This window comes from Odocoileus virginianus, unplaced genomic scaffold (assembly GCF_023699985.2).
Source record: "Odocoileus virginianus isolate 20LAN1187 ecotype Illinois unplaced genomic scaffold, Ovbor_1.2 Unplaced_Contig_23, whole genome shotgun sequence".
NCBI classification, from domain to species: domain Eukaryota; kingdom Metazoa; phylum Chordata; class Mammalia; order Artiodactyla; family Cervidae; genus Odocoileus; species Odocoileus virginianus.
In genome coordinates this window covers 709,386-735,197 of record NW_027224340.1, presented here as the reverse complement: position 1 = coordinate 735,197, position 25,812 = coordinate 709,386, and the positions used below count along the sequence as shown (strand labels likewise).

The 25,812-nt window shown below is 48.9% G+C and overlaps 1 protein-coding gene, 1 long non-coding RNA gene and 1 pseudogene across 2 annotated transcripts in view; 2 read left to right on the top strand and 1 right to left on the bottom strand.

Moving 5' to 3' along the window:
* Window positions 1–1,717: 1,717 nt before the first annotated feature.
* Window positions 1,718–24,794, bottom strand: LOC139034085 (uncharacterized). The gene is made up of 3 exons (XR_011486542.1): window positions 24,636–24,794; window positions 16,439–16,644; window positions 1,718–2,630 (listed from the first exon to the last, which is right to left on the bottom strand). It is a non-coding gene; the product is annotated as an uncharacterized lncRNA (long non-coding RNA).
* LOC139034081 (dnaJ homolog subfamily A member 1 pseudogene) lies at window positions 2,976–4,423 on the top strand (annotated as a pseudogene).
* Window positions 15,361–25,812, top strand: part of SPATC1 (spermatogenesis and centriole associated 1) — a 28,359-nt gene continuing 17,907 nt past the window's right edge. Inside the window, exon 1 of the mRNA XM_070464445.1 lies at window positions 15,361–16,635. Coding sequence (XP_070320546.1) covers window positions 16,425–16,635 — 211 coding nt within the window. The 5' untranslated portion in view covers window positions 15,361–16,424. The remainder of the gene's footprint in view (window positions 16,636–25,812) is intronic.

Sequence of the window (25,812 nt, the reverse complement as noted above, 5' to 3'; positions counted from 1 at the left end):
GGATGTGAACAATCCAGAAACAGGGTTTGACCCCAGAGAGCTGAGTAAAGAACCCACCTACCAATGCAAGAGACATAAGAGACGCGGGTTTGATCCCTGGGTCAGGAAGGTCCCCTGGAGGAGGGTATGGCAATCCACTCCAGTACTCTTGCCTAGAGAATCCCATGGACAGAGGAGCCTGGTGGGCTACAGTCTATGGGGTTGCACAGAGCCGGACACACTGAGCACGCGTGTGTGTTATACATATATAACTGAATCACTTTGCTGTACACCTGAAACTAACACAACATTGTAAATCAACTATACTTCTACTTGGGAAAAAAAAAAAGATAGTTGTGCTGGAGTAAAGTGGCCCCTAATTCAACATGACTGGTGTCCTTATAAAAAGGGGACTCTTGGACACGGGCACCTTCTCTGCCACCAGGTCCCTGCATTAGCGTGGATGGTTTCACGGAACTGCCGCAGCCTCCTGATGAAGAGGAACCAGCAGACGCCTGGCTCAGAACCCACTCATCTGCGGCCCTGAGACACTTTCCACTACAACGGGTGGATTCTCCACAGGACAGACAGTGGCAAGGTCGTTGAGGTCGTTGTGAATCGGGAATCCAGCATGTGGACCACTGTCTACAACCATGAAGGCCACCCTCTGCACCTGGGAGCACAGTGCTGCCCACAGGACGCCTGTGATGGGGAAGAGGAAGCTGACTGCCCATACCCAGGCCCTGCCCCCCAAGCAATAAAGACGTCTAAAGCTTTCCTCAAAAACAACAGCAAAATATTATACTGGAGGCCCCAACCAGCACAATAGGACAAGGAAAAAAGGCGTGTTTATCTATAGTAGCATGATCATGTGCATAGAAAATTCTAAGAAATCTACCGAAAACCTGCTAGAACTAACAAAAGAGTTTGACAGAGTCATGGATACAGTTCAACAATAAAAAAATCATAAACTAAAAAAAAATCATAAACTATACATAGCCACAAACATAAAAATTTAAAACTATATATCACAAAACCATAGAATGCATAGAGATTGTGGCAGAGGCTCCCTAAGATCATTCTCAGGTTTGTTGATTCATTAGAACTCAGGATTCAGCTATACTCCTGCTCATGGCAATAATTTATTACACAGAAAGGATATGAAGCAAAATCTGCACAGAAAAAAGATAAAATGTGAAGGAAACCCAGTGCAAGCTTTTAGGAGTCTTCTCCCTGTGGAGTCACACAGCATGAACTTAATTCTCTGAGCAATGAGTTGGGACAATATGTGTGCAATGTTGTCTATGAAGGAAGCATATTAGAAACCTAGTGCTGAGCTTCTCATAGGCGGCTGGTCATACAGGCACCCTCTGCCCAGCAGCAACCAAAATTCCAGACTCTCAGAAGGAGATCACAAGCTCAGCATAAGCCTCATTGTTTGAACCAAGAGTTGGGCACAGCACGCCATTCTTATCAGTTTATCAGTTCTGAGAACTATGGGAACTCTCTGAAAAATTCCCAGATGACCAAGGCCAAGCAGACCCTTCTAAGAATGGCAGTTTCATGTCTGCTTTGTCTCTTCACAGTGGTAAACAACAAAATATGTGCAATGCATGTCTCCTGAAAACTACAGAACATTTCTGAGATTTTGAAAGATAAGTAGATGTACCATGTTCACGCATCAGACTCAATAGTGATATCAGTTATTTCCAGATTGATCTAGAAATTCAACACACAGTTCCAATGAAAATCTTATCAGGCTTTATTGTAGACATTGACAAACACCTTAAGTATATATGGAAACATGAAAGATTTCAAAAAGCCGAACAAGGTTGGAGGACCTGATTTCAAAATTTACTGTAAAGCTGTAATGATCGAGATGGTATAATAGTGTCCTAAGGGAGACATACAGATCAGTGGACAGAATAGAAAATCCAGAAATATACTATACATATTTCTTTAAACAAATGGTAATAGAATAATTAGATATCGGTATTAAAGAGAAAGAACCTCCACCCTTACCTTACAGCAGATACAAAAATTAAGTTGAAATGGACCATAGACCTAAATATGAAAGCTGAAATTATAAAAAACTTTGAGATAAAATGTAGACAGACTTCCTAAATAGGACACAAAAAGCACAGACCATTTAAAAATTTTTTTGATAAAAGCTTTTGCTCTTGAAAAGGAAATGAAATGACAAGCCACCACTCGGAGAAAATATTCGCAATACATGTATTTGCAAAGGGTTACAGTTGTATCTAGATGTACAAGTGTTGCTGCTGCTATCCAGTTGATAAGTCCTGTCTGCTCTTTTGCAGCCCCGTGGGCTGTAGTGCATGAGGCTCCCCTGTCCGTGGGGTTCTCCAGGCAACAATACTGGAGTGGGCTGCCATTTCCTTCTCCAGGGGATCTTTCTGACCCAGGGGTCTCCTGCATTGGCAGGCAGTTTCTTTACCTCTGAGCCACCAGGGAATGTCATAATTAGAAGACACTCAACCTAATTTTTTTTTAATGGGCAAAAATTTTTAGGAAGCTCATAAAAGAAGATACATAGGAACTTCACTGGCAGTCCAGTGGTTGACTCTGTGCTTCCACTGCAGGGGGTGCAGGTTTGATCCGTCATCGGAGAACTAACATCCTGCAAGCCTCTAAGCCAAAAAAAAAAAAAAAAGAAAGAAAATTTCTTTAATTGAATAAAAATGAAAATACAATATATCAAGTTTAAAAACTACATATTAAAAAAGAAGATATGCAAACGGCCAGTAAGCACATGAATTATTTCCAAAATCATTAGCCATCAAGGAGACGCAATTTAAAACTACAATGAAATACCATTCTACATTCAGTAGAACAGCTAAAATTAAAAGATTAACATTAGCATATTGCCAAAGATGCAGAGCAACTGGAATTCTCATTTACCATTGGTAGAAAAGTAAAACGGGGAACTTTCCAGAATGCTCGGTGAAAGGCAGAGGAGCGGCGGCTGCCCGAGCTGCGCACAGCAACGCACTCCTTCCCGCTCCCCCACACCGGCATCGGCCCGCTCACCGGCTGTAGAAAATGGTGAAAGAAACCACTTACTATGATGTTTTGGGGGTCAAACCCAATGCCACCCAAGAAGAATTGAAAAAGGCTTACAGGAAACTGGCCTTGAAGTACCACCCTGATAAGAATCCAAATGAAGGCAAGAAGTTTAAACAGATTTCTCAAGCTTACGAAGTGCTCTCTGAGGCAAAGAAAAGGGAATTATATGACAAAAGAGGAGAAAAGGCAATTAAAGAAGGTGGAGCAGGTGGTGGTTTTGGCTCCCCCATGGACATCTTGGATATGTTTTTCGGAGGAGGAGGCAGGATGCAGAGAGAGAGGAGAGGTAAAAACGTTGTGCATCAACTTACAGTAACTTTAGAAGATTTATATAATGGTGCAACAAGAAAACTAGCTCTGCAAAAGAATGTGATTTGTGACAAATGTGAAGGCTGAGGTGGTAAGAAAGGAGCGGTAGAATGCTGTCCCAATTGCCGGGGTACTGGAATGCAAATAAGAATTCATCAGATAGGACCTGGAATGGTTCAGCAAATTCAGTCTGTCTGCATGGAGTGCCAGGGCCATGGGGAGCGGATCAGTCCTAAAGATAGATGTAAAAGCTGCAATGGAAGGAAGATAGTTCGAGAAAAGAAAATTCTAGAAGTTCATATTGACAAAGGCATGAAAGATGGCCAGAAGATAACATTCCATGGTGAAGGAGACCAAGAACCAGGACTGGAGCCAGGAGATATTATCATTGTTTTAGATCAGAAGGACCATGCTGTTTTTACTCGATGAGGAGAAGATCTTTTCATGTGTATGGACATACAGCTGGTTGAGGCATTGTGTGGCTTCCAGAAGCCAATATCTACTCTTGACAACCGAACCATAGTCATCACTTCTCATCCAGGTCAGATCGTCAAGCATGGAGATATCAAGTGTGTGCTAAATGAAGGCATGCCAATTTATCGTAGGCCATATGAAAAGGGTCGCCTAATCATTGAATTTAAGGTAAACTTTCCTGAGAATGGCTTTCTCTCTCCTGATAAACTCTCTTTGCTGGAAAAACTTCTGCCTGAGAGGAAGGAAGTAGAAGAGACTGATGAAATGGACCAGGTAGAATTAGTGGACTTTGATCCAAATCAGGAAAGACGGCGTCATTACAATGGAGAAGCATATGAGGATGATGAACATCATCCTCGGGGTGGTGTTCAGTGTCAGACCTCTTAGTAGGCCTGTGAATAACACTCACTGCTGGGGTTTTATTGCAGTAGTGATTGAGTGAAGGACTATAATTATAATATGCTCACTACTTGCTTTTGTTTTAATATTCAACTATAGTAGTGTTTAAAAGTTAAATGAAGAATAAACTCGAATATAAAAGCTCAAAAAAAAAAAAAAGAAAAGAAAAGTAAAACGGTATAACCACTTTGGAAAACAATCTGGCAGTTTATAACAGATATTTACAGAATGAAAACCACAATCACAGAAAACTAACCAAACTGATCACATGGACCACAGCCTTGTCTAACTCAATGAAACTATGAGCCATGCCGTGTAGGGCCACCCAAGATGGACGGGTCATGGTGGAGAGTTCTGACAAAATGTGGTCCTGGAGAAGGGAATGGCAAACCACTTCAGTATTCTTGCCTTGAGAACTCCATGAACAGTATGAAAAGGCAAAAAGATATGACACTGAAAGATGAACTCCCCAGGTCGGTAGGTGCCCAATATGCTACTGGAGAAGAGTGGAGAAATAATTCCAGAAAGAATGAAGAGACGAGCCAAAGCAAAAAAACACCCAGTTGTGGATGTGACTGGTGATGGAAGTAAAGTCCGATGCTGTAAAGAACAATATTGCATAGGAACCTGGAATGTTAGGTCCATGAATCAAGGTAAATTGGAAGTGGTCAAACAGGAGATGGCAAGAGTGAACATTGACATTTTAGGAATCAGTGAACTAAAATGGACTGGAATGGGTGAATTTAATTTGGATGACCATTATATCTACTACTGTGGGCAAGAATCCCTTAGAAGAGATGGAGTAGCCCTCAAGTCAACAAAAGAGTCCGAAATGCAGTCCTTGGATGCAATCTCAAAAATGACAGAATGATCTCTGTTTGTTTCCAAGGCAAACCATTCAATATCAAGGTAATCCAAGTCCATGCTTTAACCAGTAATGCCGAAGAAACTGAAGTTGAATGGTTCTATGATGATCTACAAGACCTTCTAAGACTAACACCAAAAAAAAGATGTCCTTTTCATCATAGGGACTGGAATGCAAAAGTAGGAGGTCAAGAGATACCTGGAATAACAGGCAAGTTCAGCCTTGGAGTACAAATGAAGCAGTCAAAGGCTAACAGAGATTTGTCAAGAGAACACACTGGTCATAGCAAACACCCTCCTCCAACAACACAAGAGAAGACTCTACACACGGACATCACCAGACGGTCAATACTGAAATCAGATTGATTATATTATTTGCAGCCAAAGATGGAAAAGCTCTATACAGTCAGCAAAAACAAGACTGGGAGCTGACTGTGGCTCAGATCATGAACTGCTTATTGTAAATTCAGACTTAAATTGAAGAAAGTAGGGAAAACCACTAGACCATTCAGATATGACCTAAATCAAATCCCTTACAGTGGAAGTGAGAAATAGATTCAAGGGATTAGATCTGATAGACAGAGTGCCTGAAGAACTATGGACAGAGGTTCATGACATTGTACAGGAGGCAGGATCAAGACCATCCCCAAGAAAAAGAAATGCAAAAAGGCAAAATGGTTGTCTGAGGAGGCCTTACAAATAGCTGAGAAAAGAAGAGAAGCAAAAGGCAAAGGAGAAAAGGAAAGATATACCCATTCTTGAATGCAGAGTTCCAAAGAATAGCAAGGAGAGATAAGAAAGCCTTCCTCAGTGATCAATGCAAAGAAATATGCAGAGTACATCATGTGAAATGCCGGGCTGGATGAAGCACAAGCTGGAATCAAGATTGCTGGGAGAAATATCAATAACCTCAGATATGCAGATAACACCACCCTTATGGCAGAAAGCAAAGAACTAAAGAGCTTCTTGATGAAAGTGAAAGAGGAAGTGAAAAAAGCTGACTTAAAGCTCAACATTCAAAAAGCAAAGATCATGGCATCTGGCCCCAGCATTTCATGGCAAATAGATGGGGAAGAAGTGACAGATTTTATTTTCTTGGGCTCCAAAATCACTGCAGATGGTGACTGTAGCCATGAAATTAAAAGATGCTTGCTCCTTGGAAGAAAAGCTATGACAAACTAGACAGCATATTAAAAAGCAGAGACATTACTTTGCCACAAAGGTCCGTCTAGTCAAAGCTATAGTTTTTTCAGTAGTCATGTATGGATGTGAGAGTTGGACTATAAAGAAAGCTGAGTGCCGAAGAATTGATGCTTTTGAACTGTGGTGTTGGAGAAGACTCTTGAGAGTCCCTTGAACTGCAAGGAGATCCAACCAGTCAATCCTAAAGGAAATCAGTCCTGAATATTCATTGGAAGGACTGATGCTGAAGCTGAAACTCCAATATTTTGGCCACCTGATGCGAAGAACTGACTCATTTGAAAAGACCCTGATGCTGGGAAAGATTGAAGGCAGGAGGAGAAGGGGACAACAGAGGATGAGATGGTTGGATGGCATCACCGACTCAATGGACATGAGTTTGAGTAAACTCCGGGAGTTGGTGATGGACAGGGAAGCCTGGCATGCTGCAGTCCATGGGGGTCTCAAAGAGTCAGACACAACTGAGTGACTGAACTGAACTGAATTGTATGATCTAGCAGTTCTATTCCCATATTTTTATCCAAAGATTTATATACAAGTGTCCATAGAAGCCTTATTCATAATAACCAAAAAACGGAAATGACTGAAATGTCCAGGGACAGGTAAAGGAATAAACTCATTGTGATAGTCATATGACAGAATACTACTCAGCTCTAAGAAGGAACAAACTAGTAATGCACACAACCACAAGGACGTCTCTCAAAAATGCCAGGCTGAACAAAAGAAACCAGACACAAAGGAACGTACACCTCCAAAGAAGACTAACCTGTTAGGACCAGGGATGGGAAGTGAGGATTACTAGAAAAAAGCACAGGGAAACTTTGGGGGTAACAGAAAAATTCTATACCTCATTGTAGTGGTGATCACATGGTACACACTTTTTCCAAAGCTCATCAAACTGTTTGCTTAAAACAGGTACATTTTATTGAGTGAGAATTACACCTCAATAACGTTTGTTTGTTTGTTTGTTTCCAATGAATGTGGGCAAAAGGTTAACAAACCATTTCCTCTTCTGCTTGAGACTTTGACCTTTGGTTAACTCTAGCTATGTTCCCTGGTAACCAGATACAGGTAGAGTGTTAATGATTTAAATATGGACACTGCTTATGGTAACAATCACCGCTATTGGAAGCTGCGTGTAGACAGGGAGAAACTAGAAATGAACCGTGAATGCCTGAGAAGAGCCATAACCCTGAGCTTCCTGGGGGAAAGTGACTCCTGAAGCAGAGCACGTCCCTCACAGAGACTCTGGAAGCCAGGTCTATGCAACTGTTGTTCCTGCGAGGTGTAGGATTTGGAAGCCCTGCCCAGTGTGGATCTGATCCTCTTGTATGTGGGCTAGCACCTAAGATCCAAACATGTAGTCTCGATGGCTATATAAATTGCTCCATGGGAACCTCCCTGGTGGTGCAGAGACTAAGACTCCGTGCTCCCAGTTCAGGGGGTGCAGGTTCGATCCCCGGTCAGGGAACTAGATCCCACATGCAGCAATTAAGGGTTCCCATGCCTCAACTAAAGATCCCACATGCCACAACTGAGACCTGGTGCAGCCAAATAAATAAACAAATAAATACTTTTTTAAAAGATCACTCCATGATTGCTTCAGAAAAAGATGATTGTAGCCCCACTGCTGGCCATCTGTGTTCCTGGCATGTCTGAACAGATGGTTGCAAGGGTGGTCTTTGGTCGTCTTGAAGATGGGGCTGGATATTTAATAGACTAAGAAGACCCCCTGATAGACACGGCAGTGTGTATCTCTCAAATGGCCATGAAACATGATGATATGTTTATCTCATAAATTATCAAGGGATTGCACATCTAGTCCTAAAGCAGTGCCAGGCACAAAGTAAGCACTCAATAGACATTTGTTGACTGGCTGAATGAAATCAAGACTGCAATGAGATATTAGTTAATATCAACTGGAAAAAAATCAAGAAGTCTGACAACATTGAGATCTGGAGAAGACATACAGCAGCTGGATCACGTCACACTTTGCTGGTAAGTAAGTCAAACAGCAAATCACTCCTCTGGGATGAGCCCCTGCCGCCCCCCAGGCCCAGATGGCCTTTGCTGCGGTGCCCCAGTCAAGCCCTCGCCTGCCGTGTGCTCGCCGTCTGCCTGCTGGCCTGTGTGCCCCACTGACTGTAATTCTCCGTGAAGCGTGTGGTACCATCACAGTCACCTGAGTGCCCAGTAGGGCACACGGCACACAGTTGGTGCTCAATAAGTCTCGTCCTTGTTGGATTGCCTTGTGTATTAAAGAGCACACAGCACTGTCAGAGTCCAGTGTGGTGCGGTGGCAATGGGAGAGCTCCCTCAAGGTGCGGGTGACACCCACAGAAAAAGGATTAGCCCTCCCATGGGTGATTCTCTCAAGGGGCCTGGGAGAGTGTCCCGGCCGCCTGGAGAAGCACTCCATCCCGGGGACGTCGGGAGGCAGCAGGCAGGACGCTGAGCATCAGTTCACAGACTGTGGCTTCCAGAGGTCCGAGAACCACCAGAGTCCAGCAACGGCACAGGAAAAGCCACAAGGCTTTTGAGGAAAACGGGGCTAGAAGCACAGTGTGCAAAAATGTCACCAACGACGCGCTCAGAAAGTCTTAACAGCGTGATAGAAGTGACAACACAGGTTTACACGTGTTACGTGGCTAAGAAATACAGGAATACTGCAATAAATGTGGGATTTACCTTGAAGAAGACGTGAAGCCAGTTTACAGAAGTGGGTGGGGGAAAGGTTGTGGCTTGTGGGTTATTGTGAAGTGTCTGAAATCGGATGGGAAATTGTAACATGGATGTAGGGGGTGTGGCTCAGCACAGTGCTGACTGGTGAACTGAAGCAGCTGGCAGATGTCTGAGGTGTGTGTCTTGCACCTTTCTAGGTGGTTGTGGTCCATTCAGCTGGGTCCAGTTTTTGCTTTCTGTTTTCACCTATTTCTCATAAACAAAATTTCACGTAAACAAAGGAAGTTTGAGACTTCCTAGGAGGTCCAGTGGTGAAGACGCCACGCATCTACTGCAGAGGGCATGGATTCGATCCCTGGTCAGGAAACTTAGATCCCACATGCCACACAGTGCAGCCAAAAAGAGAGAAAAAGAAATTTGGCTGTGTTCAAATTGTTCCCAAATATATCAATCATGTCAAAACAAATTCACATTTTCAAAACAAGCATTTTAGCAAAATTATATTTTTTTAGGATTCCCTCCTATAACCAGATTGTTTCAGTAATACCAGAAACTAAGAGATCTAGCTGAATCAAATAAGGGTACTCACCCCATCGACAGAGGACCCCTGGTGGGCTTGCAACCCCATAGGGTTGCAAAAAAGTCTGACACGACTTAGAGACTAAATAACAACAACTACATCATGAAATTGTATCATGAAATTGCTCAGGCTGTGGCCCAAGGACCCACACAGGCTGAAGAGGGTCCTGGGATCAGAGTCTCCACCTGAGGGATGTCAGCCAGAAGTGCTGTGGTGGAAGATGCTAGGGAGAGAGGGCTGGAGCAGGGAGGCCAAACATTGATTGGCCCAAGTAGGTGTCCATCACCATCACCAAGCAAATGAGCCTAGCTCTAGAAAGGGCCTCAGGTCACAAACCCGGGACTCCACAGCAGATTCTGAGGAAACTGGTTTGGGAAAGTCTTTACTTCTCGTCCGCTACAGAAGGGAAGAGAGAAGAGACATGTTCCTGGGATGAGGCAGTAAGGGCTGGCCAAAAAATCACAGGAAGAAGTAGGGGCAAGTGTGCCCCCCAGATCCAGCCAGAGCCCAGGTGACGGTGAACAAGCTGACCCCTGGCCCAGATCCTCACCCAGGGCTCACTTGCAGGCATGGGAGTTGGGGAGGCCTCCGGGCCAAGGGCAAGGAGGCCTGAGTGGCAGATGATGAGGATGGCCAATGACCTCAGGTTGGGCTCTAATCCTGTGTCAACCCCACTATCTGACCCTCAGCTTGGTGACCTCATCAGCGCAACCCGGTGTGTGCCTGCCGGCCTCAAGTTGCTCCCATTTCAGCAGCTATTCCTCTGCCAGCCCTGAGCGTAGGCAGATGAAGATCCCAAGTGTCCAAAGTCTGTCACCAAGCCCTACATGCAGGCCCTGACCTCACCTCTGGGTCATCTGACTTTCAAGACAAACTCACTCCCCAAAGGTGTCAGCCCTGCCTGCCGTGACCTCATGGTGTCTCTCCCAGCCAGCCAGCAAAGGGCAAGCGAAGATTTAAACACTGCTCTCCAGGTTCAGGCCTAAAACCAGGTGGCCCTGTCCCCTGCCACTTCCCTCCATGCTCACAGAGACTCCTGATGAAAGGCCCCTGACAGTTCTACTCAGATGGGGCTGAGCTGAGGGCTGGGAGCAGATCTGCCCTCAGCTGCAGGGCTGGCCAGGGCCTGTCGCAGAGGCACCTGGAGCAGGGGATGGACACAGCTCACAGGAGCTGTGCAAGGGCTGGGCAGGCAGAAGTTGGTGTGTGTGAGGAGGTGTGGGTGGGGAGGGGCGGGCAGGCGGGACATCGGGATATTACCCAGAGGCCGAGCAGCGAGGGCAGCGGCAGGGCCAGGCAGGGCCCGTGAACTTGCTCTGTGGGGCTCATTTAGAGCCCAGGAAGTGCTGGAAGTGGACCCAAGGACCTAACAGTGGCGAGGGTCCTGCAGCCCCAGTCCCAGGTCATATCGTCATGTGAACTGCCTGTTAAGCTCCTTCTTCTACTCAACAACCTCTGAGCCTCAGCATCTCACCAGGTGTAAGATCCAAAGTCCCTATGTTCCCCTCGACACCTCACCTCTGCCTCTACGTGACCACCTCCCTCTTCAGGGCTCATTCCCCTCCACCTTTCAGGCCTGCTGGCTGGTCTTCAAAAGTGCACCACACCTGCTCGTATGCCCAGGGCCTTTGCACTGGCTGTCCCTCCATCAGGAAGGTTTTGCCCTCAACACCCTCACTTCCTGTCCCACACCCACCTCCAGTCTCCTCCCAAGAGCTGCCTGTCAGAGAGGCCCTCTGACCTCTCTGCTCTGCGGGCCTCAACTCCACCTACTCACCCTTCCCCATATCACTCCTCCTCCCGCCGCCCTGCATCACCACCACCTCACCTCCTTCTCTCAGTTGCTGGCCCACGCACCCGCCAGCAGGCAGCAGGCGTCTGCTGGGTTCTGGGCAGCAGTGAGAGATGGCAGCAATGCCAGCAGTGGGGCAGATAACCGAATGCACGGTCCTGACAGAAGCCTTGCGAGACAGTGTCACGAGCCAGCTGATGGGGACTGAGGCTTTGGAAGGCCACATGTCCACAGTCACCCCTCACCCGTACTGACAGGCAGTCCTTGGCTAGGGTCCCCCACCTCCACGCCCCTCTGTCTCCCCTCCCAGGCTCTGAGAGTGCCCTCCAGTCAAGGAACAGGGCCAGGGAGCTTGGGGTTCCCGCTCCCCCTCCAGCTTCAGGCCTGCCCTGCCCTGGGCAGCTGCTGGCCATGGAAATGGAGCCAGAGAGAGCAGAGGTTCCTTGTTTGCTCCCTGCTGTCCCCACAATATGCCTGGCACCTGGCAGGCTGTCAAGATCTCTGGGCTGGTGAGAAAATGCATTTAGCTCTTCCCCTGCGCCAGACGCAGCCCTTGCTGTATTACACACGTCACCTCATTTGGGCCTCACACAGCAGGGGGAGTAGGTAGCACATCACCCACCATGACAGATGAAGGGATAGAGGCATGCAGATGGGGGCTGCTGGGGTCACGCGGCCAAGCCGAGGCCTGACGCGCAAGCACTCTGACGCTGCTGATGCGAGGACCTGAGGCGGGCTCCCACGCTAGGGTCTGCAGTAGGAGCAGACATCAATGGAGGGTCAGGGTGAGGAGTGACACAGGTCTAGTCTGAGGCTTTTGGAGTCCAAGGGCCTGAATCCCAACCACACACCCCCAGCAGCCCGGGTCCCCAGCCCCTCCTCTCTGTAGCGCTGCCCCGCCCTCCTCCTTCTGGCTGCCCTTAGATGATGCTTCGTGAAAGGCTGAGAGGGTCCTACAGGAGATGCTGCCGGGCTCCAGGGCCTGACAGAGCCCTCCTGCCCCGTCCTGGCCTCTAACTCCCACCCTTTATGAGGGGTGACAGGATGACCCCCGTTGGTGACCAAGGTCTCATTCCCAGAACACTCTGCCTCTAGCCAGCACCTGGAGAGGCTCTCCTCTGAGGCTCTCTCCCTGACTCTGGCCGGCAGGACCCCAGGCTGGTGCACAGAGTCCCCTGCTCCTCCCAGGCCCCTGCCTCCCCAGGCCTCTAGACGCAGGGAGGGGCAGCCGTTCCCTCAGAAACCCAGAGGCTCGTCCTCAGACACTCAGCTAGCACCTGGCCTGTTTCCACCATGAACCAACGTGCCTTCTCTAGCTCTGTGGTGGGAATTCTTTGAGAAAAGAGGAAAAAAGTTTGTGTGTTTCTTGAGCACCTATTTTGTTCTAGGGCCTGTCTCAGGCTCAGGGGTGCAGAGCAGTATGTGCTGTGACCCTCGTCCTCCCACAACAGCACCCGAGTCTTCCCCAAGTGGAGCCTGCATCCAACAGGGGGCCAGAAAGATCTCTTGGCAGCTGTGCAGAGAGGCTGAGGCTGGAGGCAGGAAGAGCAGGCCAGAGACTCGGCAGCCTGCCCCAAACCCCAACCTTGACAACTGGGAAAAGGCAGGAAGCATGGGCTGGTCATGGGGACCTGGGAAGCCCAGGTGCTTGGAGGGTGGTGCCTTGGTGCCTCGCCCAGAGGAGAAGGTGTCTGTACCATCTGCCTGGGGTGGGAGTGTTAGGACTGTCAGCAGTACTGGAGGGTGCTGGTAGTTAGGAGCCAGCCGACCCTGTAGGGCACAGAGTGGGCAGATCCCTCCCAGGAGCTCCGCAGCAGCACCAGGATGTGACTGCAAGCTCGCAGACCCTGCGGTTAAACAGGGCTAAAATGATCACGTGGCGAGTATTGCTCGATGTGCACTGGCCACATGCGGACTGATCCCTCCCCACAAGGGGTATGGGAAGTGAAAGGGGGTGCAGACAGAGGGCTCCAGGTTAAATAAAGGCCCCTGTTCTTCAACCATCTTCTTGAGAAGATGGCTTTCAAAGGAAGCTTGTTAAACCTACAAAGCATCCTCAGCCAAGACGGGAGCAAAGATCCCCGAGGGCCTCGCCAAGCTGGCATGCTGAGCAGAATCTAATGAGGTAAATCTGAATCGGGACAAACTGTTCAAAAGCCAGTGGTCCAACCAGGGGGTGTCTGACTCAGCATAAGTGAGTGGGAAAACACTGAAGCTTTGTCTGCAGAGAATTCCTGCTGAGCCTGAGGGGAATGCAAGTCCCTGCGGCACTTCTGCCCTGTGCTGTCTTCAGGCTTGTGCCGCTCTTTGAGGCACAGGAGGCCTAAAGCCTGCCTTTCTGACTTACTGATTCCTGGGTGACCTCACCCACTCCCGTGGCTTCATTTGCCGTCTAAAAGCTGATGAACCCCAAATGATATCTTTCTAGCATACACGGCGGGCTCTCCCCTGGGACTGGAGCAGGAAGCATTGCCTCCTTGAATGAACTCCTTGGAGGTTTCAAGGGCACCCACTCTCAGCACCACTTCCAAACCTGATTCAGGGTCTTTGCTCTAAACCTGGTCTTGTTCCCTCTGGGTTGGTGTCACCAGCGGCTCTAGCACACATACCAGCAACTGTGATGCTGCCCCTGTTCACACCCATGCTGAGTACCAGTCCACCCAGTACCCACCAAAATTTTCTCAACCCCATCCACTTCGCTCCTTGGCACCACCCGTGTTCAAGCCACCTGCGTTACTTGCTTGGGTAAATGGCAGCCTCCTTACTGTGTTCCACTCAGCGGCTTTCTCTCCAGTCCATTCCCACACTCCCTTCTTAAAGCCCTTCAAGCTTTCACAAGGCCCTTAGGATGAAGATCAACAGTCCCACGGCCACCAGACCCGGTCACATTCTGGGCCCTCTGTCCTCCTCCACACACTCAGCAACTCCCCTCCTCCGGCCCATCACTTCAGCCAGCCTCTTTCGTTTCCTTCCGTGGAGCGCACTGACCCAGGGCCTCTGCATGGGCTGTCATGCCTGCTAGAAAGTTCTCCCACCAGAGACTTCCCTCATATCATTTCAATCATCGCTTCCTCTGGGAAGGCTGCCCTTAGCTGACTGGGTCTAACCCACACCTTCTCTGGGCACCACACATTCATCACAGCAGTAATTTGACATTTATGTGTGATTGTTCAATTCACAGCTGCTCTCCTCTGTACTCAATATGGCCAGTAAGGTGGGAACAATGCCTGATTATGACATTGAACCCCCAATTTCTAGCACAATGCCCTCCATACAGTTGACGCTATATATATATATATACATACATATATATATATATATAAAGAAAGCAGTACTGGTACAAAGGGAAATACAGATGGTGTATCAGAGTTCTTACATATTAAGAGATTTATTTTAAGGAACTGGCTCACACAATTGGAAATAGCAAGTCCAAAGTCTGCAGAGCAGACCAGCAGACGGGAAACTCAGACAATTTCTAAAACAGTGCTGAGGCACAACTAATTCTTCCCTGGAAAAACCTCAGTTTTCTCTTCTTAAGGCTTTTGAATGATTGATTTTGGTTGGTTAACCCAATATAAAGCCCACGCACATGATTGAGGATAATCTACTTTACTTTAAAGTCAACTTTCATAGCAATGACTAGGCTAGTGTTTGACCAAATTCCTAGGCAGCACCATAGCCCAGCCAAGCTGACCCAGAAAATGTAAGCATCACAGACGGCAAAGAAAGCATCAACCCAAGGAGAGGCCAACAGTGAGATAATACTGGAGGTGGAAGAGGCTTGGACCATGATAAGCTTATTTTCACACGCTGGAGGAGATCCCAGCAGAGATGTTCTATTAAAAGCAGAGCGCATGGAGAGATCTCCTCTGAAGAAAGCTCAGCCCTGGTCCCCAGGGCCAGAGTGATTCAGCCTGGATTACAGTCTGGGGTGTCAGAGGAGGGTGGGGGTAGGCCTCCCATTGTGAGGTCCAGGTAGAATGCTCAGCTCAGGCTGACCCCAGCCCTGGCTGATCTTCGACTGCGTCCTCACCCCCACTCTCTTGTCAAGCGTGAGCACTCTGACTTATACCAAGATGTCACCACCTCCTCCTGTTCAAGAGCAGACACTCACAGAACCAGTGGAGGTCACGAGGACATGGCCTCACTCAGCTGCCAAGGTCAGACCTGCAAATTTCTCAGTAGACGGCTCTAAAACAGGGAAGTGCTATAAGGACTCAGAAATCTGCGTTCTTAGAAACTGATGAGGAATACAGTCTTGGGTTCTTGAAGGACAATAGGAAAATTCAAGAATCCAGAGAATAGCGGGCACAGGAGGGGCACCACAGGGGAATTTGGAATAGGGGAGCTGAGTCAACAGAAACGGAAACTCCAAGCTGTAGGAAGCTGAGTACCTGGACAAGGGAGCCCCTGGGCCAGCCACCAGAGAAAGGCTCTGAGCACCTGGGGCCAGAAGAAAGCATAGCCTGGTGTCCAGGTGTCCAAGATAGAATGTCTCCAGGAGGAGGCTGACAACTAAATCCAAGATCCCGAGGAAAGGGCACCCTCTCCAGGAAGGAAGGTGGCGAGTTTTCATTCAACAGATGTTCACTGGTCATCTACCTTCACGGCACCCAGCCCTTTGCTGGATGCTGGTGAGTCACACAGTCCTTGCCCTCGACGTGAAGTGAATGAAACGGGCTAAAGAGCTAACTGCACAGGCCCAGGCAAGTGCTGTGACAGAGGACACATCCGTGGGGGCAGCCTAGAGGGCAGCGATGGGGAAGCTCCACAGAGGAGGCACCTTGCGAGGAAAGCTGGCTGGACAGGGACGGGGTGGAACATTCCAGGCTGCAGGGGGCCGGCGCATAGTCTGGAGGCACGGAGAGCTGAGGCTGTTAGAGCAGAGGGAGCACGGAGGAGGTGCAGCCTCTGACCTCATAATGCCCAGGCCACTGGGCCAGCCTTGCCACTTGCAAGCTCTGGAGCCCTCCTCCAGCCCGGGCAAGGCCCGAGGCCCCGGGCAGCCTCCAGGTGCAGCGTCCTCCTGGGGCCGCACCCTTCCCTCTGCCCTGGGGCATGTCTCTACTCACCAATTATGAGGGGCTTCGGCATCAGATTGAGAGGCTGGTGCGGGAAAATGAGGAACTGAAGAAGCTGGTGCGGCTCATTCGGGAGAACTACGAGCTCAAGTCAGCAATCAAGACACAGGCGGGCGGCCTGGGCATCAGCGGGTTCAGCAGCGGGCTTGGTGAGGCGGCGGCCAGTGCTTCTCCACACCAGGGTAACTGCAAGAGGCCTGAGTTCAAGAAAAGCAGGGAGGGAAGGGTGAGACCGCAACCACAAGGGAGGGAGTCTAGGTGTTCAGGTCTGGGTGGAAGGATGTAGATAGCAACAAACTCAGGGTCAGCAGGCCCCCTGGTGAGGGGAGGGGCGAGGACATAGGACAGTCAAGATAAAAGGACAAAACTAGGTACCAGCCCCATTTGCCTGACAGCAGGAACCCTTGCTCGAACCCTCCCCTCAGGTGAACTTGCAAGCAGCTCCACAGACTGAATTTTCCAGCTGAAACCCAAACCTGCTGCCCCACTGGACCCGACACAGCACCCACCCTCAGCTTTTCCACTCCACCCCTCCATCCTCCCCTCCGTCTCTCCCTCAGCACCCCAGGCTTCTCCCCCGTTCCTCTCCACTCGGAGGTGACCAGAAGGCAACTAGCCACCTGAGTCTAAAAGCCAAGGAGAGAAACCAGAACTGAGGCTTGAGGTTTGAAATCACTAATGCATGACACCCCTGGGGCTGGAGAGGACGTTGAGAGCGGGGTGAGACAGAAAAACCAGCAAAGAAGTTAGAGCTGTTTGCAGAAAAGCAGTTAAAGTGATGACTTTCAGGGCTAGGCCTGGAGCTTAGGGACTGGGCCAGAAGGGTGTTCAGAGGCCAGGAAGGGATGGCAAAAAGGGATGCACCAAAAGAACAGAAAGCTGTGGGCATAGAATGGCTGGTATTGAAGCAATCAGAGAGAGAACTCCCCAGGGTATGGCAATAGGCTGTCAGAGCATGCTGGTAAGGAGGTGACAAAATGCCTTCGCATTTGTCATATCCACATCCTCTCCCTCTCTGCAATGTCCTTCCTGTCCTGGAGAAGGCTGTGTGCCTCCTTCCCAGTGCACTTCTGCACCCACACTTGGTGCCCATGAGCCCCTGTGGAGACCCCCACTCCATCAAAGGACCTGCTCCTTGCCATCCTGCTGCCCCACCTCCACTCTGCTCATCAACAGGTGTGAGGCCAGCCTCCTTCACTGAAAGAGGACTCTGCTCTTTCAGTCTCTACCATTTAAGGCTCTATTGCTCTGCAGCGGACCTTGACACTCCGCTGTTCTAGAAAGGTGGCTTCCTAGATGCCACATCCTTCTCAAACTCTGCATGCCACTTGGTTTTTTGGCTGTAAGGTATGTGGGGTCTTAGCTTCCTGACCAAGGATCGAAATTGAACTCATGTCCCCTACACTGGAAGGCAAAGTCTTAACCACAGGACTGCCAGGGAAGTCGCTGCATGGCACTTGGGACTGATAACCCTCCTCTTTCTGAGTTCCAAGAACACCTTCAGCTGGGTCATCCTCCCCCATCTCAGCTCCTAGTCTGGTTCAGGCCCTGCCCTCCAGCCAGCCTGCCCACCTGGGCTTTTCTCTCCACTAGAAGTGGTAATCTGGAGAAGGCAGTGGCACCCCACTCCAGTACTCTTGCATGGAAAATTCCATGGACGGAGAAGCCTAGTAGGCTACAGTCCATGGGGTCTCAAAGAGTCTGACACGACTGAGTGCCTTCACTTTCACTTTTCACTTTCATGTATTAGAGAAAGAAATGGAAACCCACTCCAGTATTCTTGCCTGGAGAATCCCAGAGACAGGGGAGCCTGGTGGGCTGCCATCTATGGGGTTGCACAGAGTCGGACATGACTGAAGTGACTTAGCAGCAGCAGCAGAAGTGGTAATCAGGCCAAGGAGTCCCTGGAACTCAGCTCACTCTAAACTAGGCATGCTCCTGATTAAGAACTTGACCTTTTGACCTGAGGCTACTCCCCCTCAGGTCTGGGCTCCTTCCCCTACAGTCCAGTTCCAGTTGGAAGCTGCCTACCCCTGCTTTCTACCCACTGGGTTTCCCACCTCCCAGCCTGGCTGTGGTCTGGAACTGGGCTTCACAGTCCTCCCTTACTGGTCACAAGCACAAAGGTCTCTCTCCTCTGAAAGGGTCTATCATCCATGAGTCTGAGACAACAGACAGGGCAACAAAAATTATATGCTCGAGGAGATACAATATTTAAGAAATGTTACACTTCAATAGAATGGGAAAGACCAGAGATCTCTTCAAGAAAATTAGAGATACCGAGGGACTATTTCCTGCAAAGATGGGCACAATAAAGGACAGGAACAGTATGGACCTAAAAGAAGCAGAAGATATTAAGAAGAGGTGGTGAGAATACACAGAAGAACTATACAAAAAAAGATCTTCATGACCCAGATAATCATGATGGTGTGATCACTCACCTAGAGCCAGATATCCTGGGAATGCAAAGTCAAGTGGGCCTTAGGAAGCATCACTATGAACAAAGCTAGTGGAGGTGATAGAATTCCAGTTGAGCTATTTCAAATCCTAAAAGATGATGCTGTGAAAGTGCTGCACTCAATATGCCAGCAAATTTGGAAAACTCAGCAGTGGCCACAGGACTGGAAAAGTCCTGCCTTTCATTCCAATCCCAAAGAAAGGCAATGCCAAAGAATGCTCAAACTACCACACAATTGCACTTATCTCACATGCTAGCAAAGTAATTCTCAAAATTCTCCAAGCCAGGCTTCAACAGTACATGAACCATGAACTTCCAGATGTTCAAGCTGGATTTAGAAAAGGCAGAGGAACCACAGATCAAATTGCCAACATCCACTGGATTATCGAAAAAGCAAGAGAGTTCCAAAAAAACATCTACTTCTGCTTTATTGACTATGCCAAAGCCTTTGATTGTGTGGATCACAACCAAACTGTGGAAAATTCTTAAAGAGATGGGAATACCAGACCACCTGACCTGCCTCCTGAGAAATCTGTATGCAGGACAAGAAGCAACAGTTAGAACTGGACATGGAACAACAGACTGGTTCCAAATTGGGAAAGGAATACGTCAAGGCTGTGTATTGTCACCCTGCTTATTTAACTTATACACTGGGTGTTCATTGGAAGGACTGATGTTGAAGCTGAAACTCCAATACTTTGGCCACCTGATGTGAAGAACTGACTCACTGGAAAAGATCCTGATGCTGGGAAAGATTGAGGGCAGGAGGAGAAGGGGATGACAGAGGATGAGATGGTTGGATGGCATCACTGACTCAATGGACATGGGTTTGGATGGACTCCAGGAGTTGGTGATGGACAGAGAGGCCAAGTGCACTGCGGTTCACAGGGTTGCAAAGAGTCGGACACGACTGAGCGACTGAACTGAACTCAACTCAACTCAACTAGAGTACATCATGAGAAATACTGGACTGGATGAAGCACAAGCTAGAATCAAGATTGCCTGGAGAGATATCAATAACCTCAGTTATACAGATGACACCATCCTTATGGCAGAAAGCAAAGAAGAACTAAAGAGCCTCTTGATTAAAGTGAAAGAGGAGAATGAAAAAGTTGGCTTAAGATTCAACATTCAGAAAACTAAGATCATGGCATCTGGTCCCATCACTTCATGGCAAATAGATGGGGAAACAGTGGAAACAGTGACAGAGTTTATTTTCTTGGGCTCTAAAATCACTGCATATGGTGACTGCAGCCATGAAATTAAAAGACACTTGGTCCTTGGAAGAAAAGTTTTGACCAACCTAGACAACATATTAAAAACAGAGATCTAGTCAAAGCTACGGTTTTTCCAGTAGTCATATATGTATGTGAGTTGGACTATAAAGAAAACAACGCCAAAGAATTGATGCTTTTGAACTGTGGTGTTGGAGAAGACTCTTGAGAGTCCCTTGGACAGCAAGGAGATCCAACCAGTCCATCCTAAAGAAAATCAGTCCTGAATATTCATTGGAAGGACTGATGCTGAAGCTTTGGCCCCCTGATGTGAAGAACTGACTTATTTGAAAAGGCCCTGATACTGGGAAAGATTGACGGCAGGAGGAGAAGGGGACGACAGAGGATGAGGTGGTTGGATGGAATCACCAACTCAATGGACATGAGTTTGAGTAAGCTCCCAGAGTTGGTGATGGACAGGGAAGCCTGGCATGCTTCAGTCCATGGGGGTCACAAAGAGTCAGACACAACTGAGCGATTGAACTGAACTGAACACTTTAAGAAATTAGACTGTGATTCCCAACTCCCAAGCTAACCAAGCAAGCCTTCTCCTTTTAGGTTTGGTTCTTGAGAGAATTCTTGGACCACTTCTGCTCTCCCAACTCTGAAGGGTCAAGCTTGGAGGGTTAGGAAAAGATTTCTGGTGATGAGCCCAGACAGCCAGCCCTGAAGGGGGAAAGGGACATTCCAGGGGGAAGAATAGTCTGTGCAAAGGCCTGGGCCAAAGGTTGCAGGAGTGAGAAATAGATTGCGTGGTTAAAGCCTTCGGTGTGCATGGTGTTTAGTGTGTGGGTGTGGGTATAGAGTGGGGGGTGTGTGTGAGCATGTGAACATGGTGTTAGTGTGTATGACCCATGAGTGTATAGTGTGATGTATGTGTGGAGTGTGTGGTATAGGTGGGTAAGTGAATAGTATGTGTAATATGTGTGCCTTGGGAGTGTGTGTTGTACAAGTATGAAAAAAGGTGTGTGTGTGAATGTGTGAGTGCAGTATGTGTGGCATATGTGAGTGTCTTGTGAGTTGCTAAGTGTATAGTATGTGGATAATCATATACTTTGATACAATAGAATAGTATGTGTAAGTACGTTTGTGAATGTGTGTTTTAGTGTGGGACATGTATGAGTGTGTGGTGTGTGGGTATTAGAGTATGTTTATGCTATGTGTGCTAGTGTGAAGTGTGTGTGTACTGCTTGCATTTGTGAGTGTACTTGAGGGAGCTGGGGTCAGTGAGAGGTGCTAATGCAGTTAGAGGCCAGCAGGGCTCAGATGCCGAGGACTGCGAATGACATATTGAGGAGCCTGGACGTGCTCCCAAAGGCAGTGAGCAGACGCTGGCGGGTTCCTACAAGGAGTAATCACATTTGTGCTTCAGAAAGACCGTTCCTGCTGCTGTGGGGAAACAGAGTCAAGGGAGATGAGAGTAAGGTAGGGAAACGAATTAGACTGCGGCTCTTGAGTCATCCAGGTAGGAGATGATGGTGTAAAATAGCGGTGGAGAGAGACTGAGTCAAGTGACTTAGTAAGAAAATGAACAGCTCAGATGTGAGGGATGAGAGTCCAGAATATGTCTGTTTCTTTGGCTGAGGGGACTGAGGGCATCACTTCCTGGAACTGCCTAGCCCCCTACTCCCACAGCGGCCGGGGCTGATCTCTGCAGCTGCCTCAGCGGATCTTCAGCTGCTCACCTCCCCACGCTGCCTATTCCTCCTGCCTGTTCCTTGTGTTTGGCCTTCCTCATAGAGTCAGGCTCTTAGTCTCAATATGCTCTTATGAATTTGACCTTCGAGTCCTCTTTCTGGGCTTACTCTTCTCTTCCCTTACTCTTGTGCATAGCACAACCTCCTAAACCCTACAGTCTAGTCCTCTGACCCTTCTCCCATTAGCAGGAACACAGGATGTCAGCTTGGGCTTGTGGGTGCTCACAGCATGTGTGCCAGGCCCCTCATGGTGCAGGACAGAGCCCAGGTGGGAGAGAAGGGGTGTAGGATGAGGCCCAGGGGCCAGGGGGTGGCTCTCCCCAAGCCACCACATTCCGGCACAGAACCCCAGGGAGTACAAGAGTCTTATCAAATCTGACCTTCCAGGTTGTCACAGGGCTTTATTTTTCAGGTAAGCAGATAGAACATAATTTAATAGTTTGTTAGCTTGATTGATAACTTTTAACTATTTTGACATATTATATAAAAGCCTCCATTAGTGTACTTGATGAGGATGAGCCTGGGAGAAGGAAATCCAGTCTTGGAGGAAGAGAATAAGTTGTATTTTGCTCTAAGATATTCTCAAGACACCCACCTGGAGCATCTAGGAGGCAGTGGAGATATGAGCCTGAGGCTCAAAGGAGAAGTCAGGGCTAGAGACAAAAATCCAAGAGTTGTTGATAACTGAAGTCACAGGAGGGGGTGAGACTATTTGCGAAGAGAGAGGAACAGTAATAAGAGGTTTCGGGAACAAGTCTTTGAATCAGGACAGGTAGAGAAGCTGGCAAAGGAACATTCAGACAAGGGAAACCTTGAAAATGTGATATCACCATTATGCCAAGAGACAGCTTCAAAGGGGACAGAATCGTCAACAAAGTAAAGGCTGCCTGAGAGGTCAGGCAAGAAAAGTGCTAATGGTTTGGCACTATTAACCTTGACTAGAGTGACTTCAACCCCATTGTAAGTAGGAAAGCCCCACCAGGTGAGGTGATGAGTGAATGAGAAAATGGAGAGAATAGATGGTTGACACTTAGTTCATGAAGTAGGGTTTGGAGGGGCACTAGTTGGAGAGGGGCCTGGAGTCCAGAGCTGCTTTTCCGGACGCGAGTGATCTGAGTGTATTTTGATGTAAAGGGAAGATACGAAAGAAAAAAGGGATACTTTCTAGAGCAGAGCTGCCTGAACTGAAGGAAGAACATCTCTTCCCCTGTCTGAGAAGGGAAGGAGGAAGGAAAGGGGTGTGAGAATGCCAGGTGGGAAGCTAAAGAAACTCCAGAACCATGGCTTTAATTTTCTCTGTAAAACTTTCATTCTCTGAGAGCAGTGGTGGAGAGAAAAAGATGAGGAAAGTATGAAATAAAGTAAAAATGGCAGAAGGAACTGAATGGAGAACCTGGGAGGTGTGTAATGGGCCCAAATGATGCTGGCATATATGGATTATACAGGCAGCAGCCACCAACCTTCTCCAGCAGCATTTGATGGGTGGGGCGGGGGCAGACAAGGGAAAGCAGGCAGGCGGAGCTAAGGGCCTCTCAGCAAGAGTTCGGGAACATCAGAGAAGGAATCAGGAACCAGCTGGGCTGTCAGATAGATGAAAATAAAGAGACCAGGGTACTAGAGATCTAGAGGCTGGCAGGGATCTTGCAAGCAAGGCAGAAGGTACAAGTTTGTGGGCAGACTGGGCAATCTGAGTGACAGGAAATCAGTAAACTATTGGCTATGGCTTGAATTAACTTCACAGGGAAGAAAGGCCAAGAGATTTAGGCCTTGGCCTTGTGAAAGAGGCAGGTGGGATGTGGAGCCAGGATGGGATTAAGACTGCAGGGCCTCATGCTCCTGAGGGCTCAGGGACTGTGTCAGAATGTCTTGAAGATTGAAGATGGATGGAGATTCAAGGCATTTGGAGCAAAGAGGAAATGAGGACTACACTGAAGGCTCAAGCCACTAAAACAGTGACTGCCCGCCAAAGTGGTTCCTCCCTACAGAGGTGGTCAGGACAGGGCAGGTGGTCAGGCTAGGAAGGGCTCTCAGGGCAGGAGCTTCTGTTGCTCTTTCTTTTGGGCACCCTCCCCTACTTAAAACTCTTTCCTCACCTTAGCCTGTCCTCACCCAGGCCCCCACTCCTGCTGCCCCTTGTCTTCCCTTAGGGTCTGCAGGCTGGTGGAAGTTTCCTCAGGCAGGTAGCAGTCTTTCCCCCCTTCTCAAAAGGCCTTTTACCAGCACTGCTCCACACAATCTCCATCTGCCTCCCCCGAATCCAGAGCTTTCATTAACCCAAGGTCTTTACCTTGTCACCAGGTCAGGGCCTCCTTCCTCATCTCAGGAGGTGTTCTTGTGGTCCCCCCATCAGGACCCATCCTCCCCCAAGTCCCAGTTTCCTACCTCGGGCCTAATACTACCCCCATCCCCCCACCCCAACCTACACCCCACCCCTGACCCAACACCCCACCCTAGGGAGTTAACCTAAGCCCGCCTAGCTCCACCCCTAGTGGGAAGCCATCCTTCCCTCAGGAACTGCTTTCCTCTTGGAACCCTTGTCTCCCTTCAGAACCAGTCCCCTCAGGACGTGTCCATCCTGGGAACTCACCCCCCTCAGAACCCTCCCCTCTCTCAGGACCCACCCGCCCTCAGAACCTCCCCGCTCAGAATCCTTCTCCCTCAGAACCCTCCCCGCTCAGAACTTCCCCTTTCGGGACCCACTCCCCAGGACCCAAGCCCACCCTCAGCCCTTGCCTCCCTTTCGGGACCTCTGCCCCCACCTCAGAACACGCCGCCTCTCAGGATCTGTCAACACCCTCCTCTCTTTCGTCCTCCCGCCCGCTGGCCCTCTGAACCTTTGCTCACTGGTCGGTTGCGCCTTCAGAGGTCGTGCCTTAAGCAACACCTTCCCTGCTAGACCCTCTGGCCCCGCCCCCAGGGCAGCCCCTGGACGCTAGCTCCGCCCTCAGGCCCCGCCCCTCGAGCTGACCCCTTGCTCTGGCTCCGCCCCTACGCTCGCGCCCCGCCCCGTCAGGGACCGCCAGGGCGCCCAACCCTCTCCGGGCAGCCTCCTGGACCTCCGCCACCTCGACTGTCCCACGTCTCCGTCCCCACGAGGATTGGGGTCCCGGTGGCCGGGCCGCCCTTACCCGGGTGTGGGCCGGGCCGGGTCCTTGTGGGGCCGGCATTCTCGCGCGGGAGGCAGGGTTCCGAGGCCGGAGGCCGGTGAGGCCGCGGACGGTGAGCAGGCCCCGGAGCGATGGCTGCGGAGGCGCAGTCGCCCAGAGCCCGAGGCCGGCCGGGGAGAAGACGCTTGGGCTTGCCGGAGAGCAGGACCATATGGTGGCCACTTGCTGACCGCCGCGATGAGGGGCAGGAGACCCGAGTAGGAAACAGTTAAAACACTGTAAACTTCATTGGTAAATATAAGACATTTGCTTTTAAAAAAGAAAAAAACTTTAATTGTTCTATGTAACAAACAAAGCTTTCTGAACCCTAAACAATTCTTATGTATAAAATAAATAAGTGAAGTGAATCTAAGCTCTCTTTAAGTTTCTAACACTGTATGTAGTAACATAGGACTTCCCTGGTGGCTCCGCAGTAAAGAATCCAGCTTCCAAATGCAAGAGATGTGTCTTCGATTCCTGGGTCAGGAAGATCCCCTGAAGAAGGAAATGGCAACACACTCCAGTATTCTTGCCTGGGAAATCCCATGGACAGAGGAGCCTGGCAGGCTATAGTCTGTAGGACTGCAAAAGAATTAGATACGAATTAACTAAACAACAAAACATGTAGTAAAGTACCTAGGAACATTTCAACTCACAAATCTAAATCAGTAAAACAGAAATTATAATAAGGTTAAAACAATCAATCACCTGCACATTTTGCTTGAGAATACAAAATTATAGGACTGAAATCCCTTAAACCAAGGCTTAATTTGGGATCAAGGACACTGTT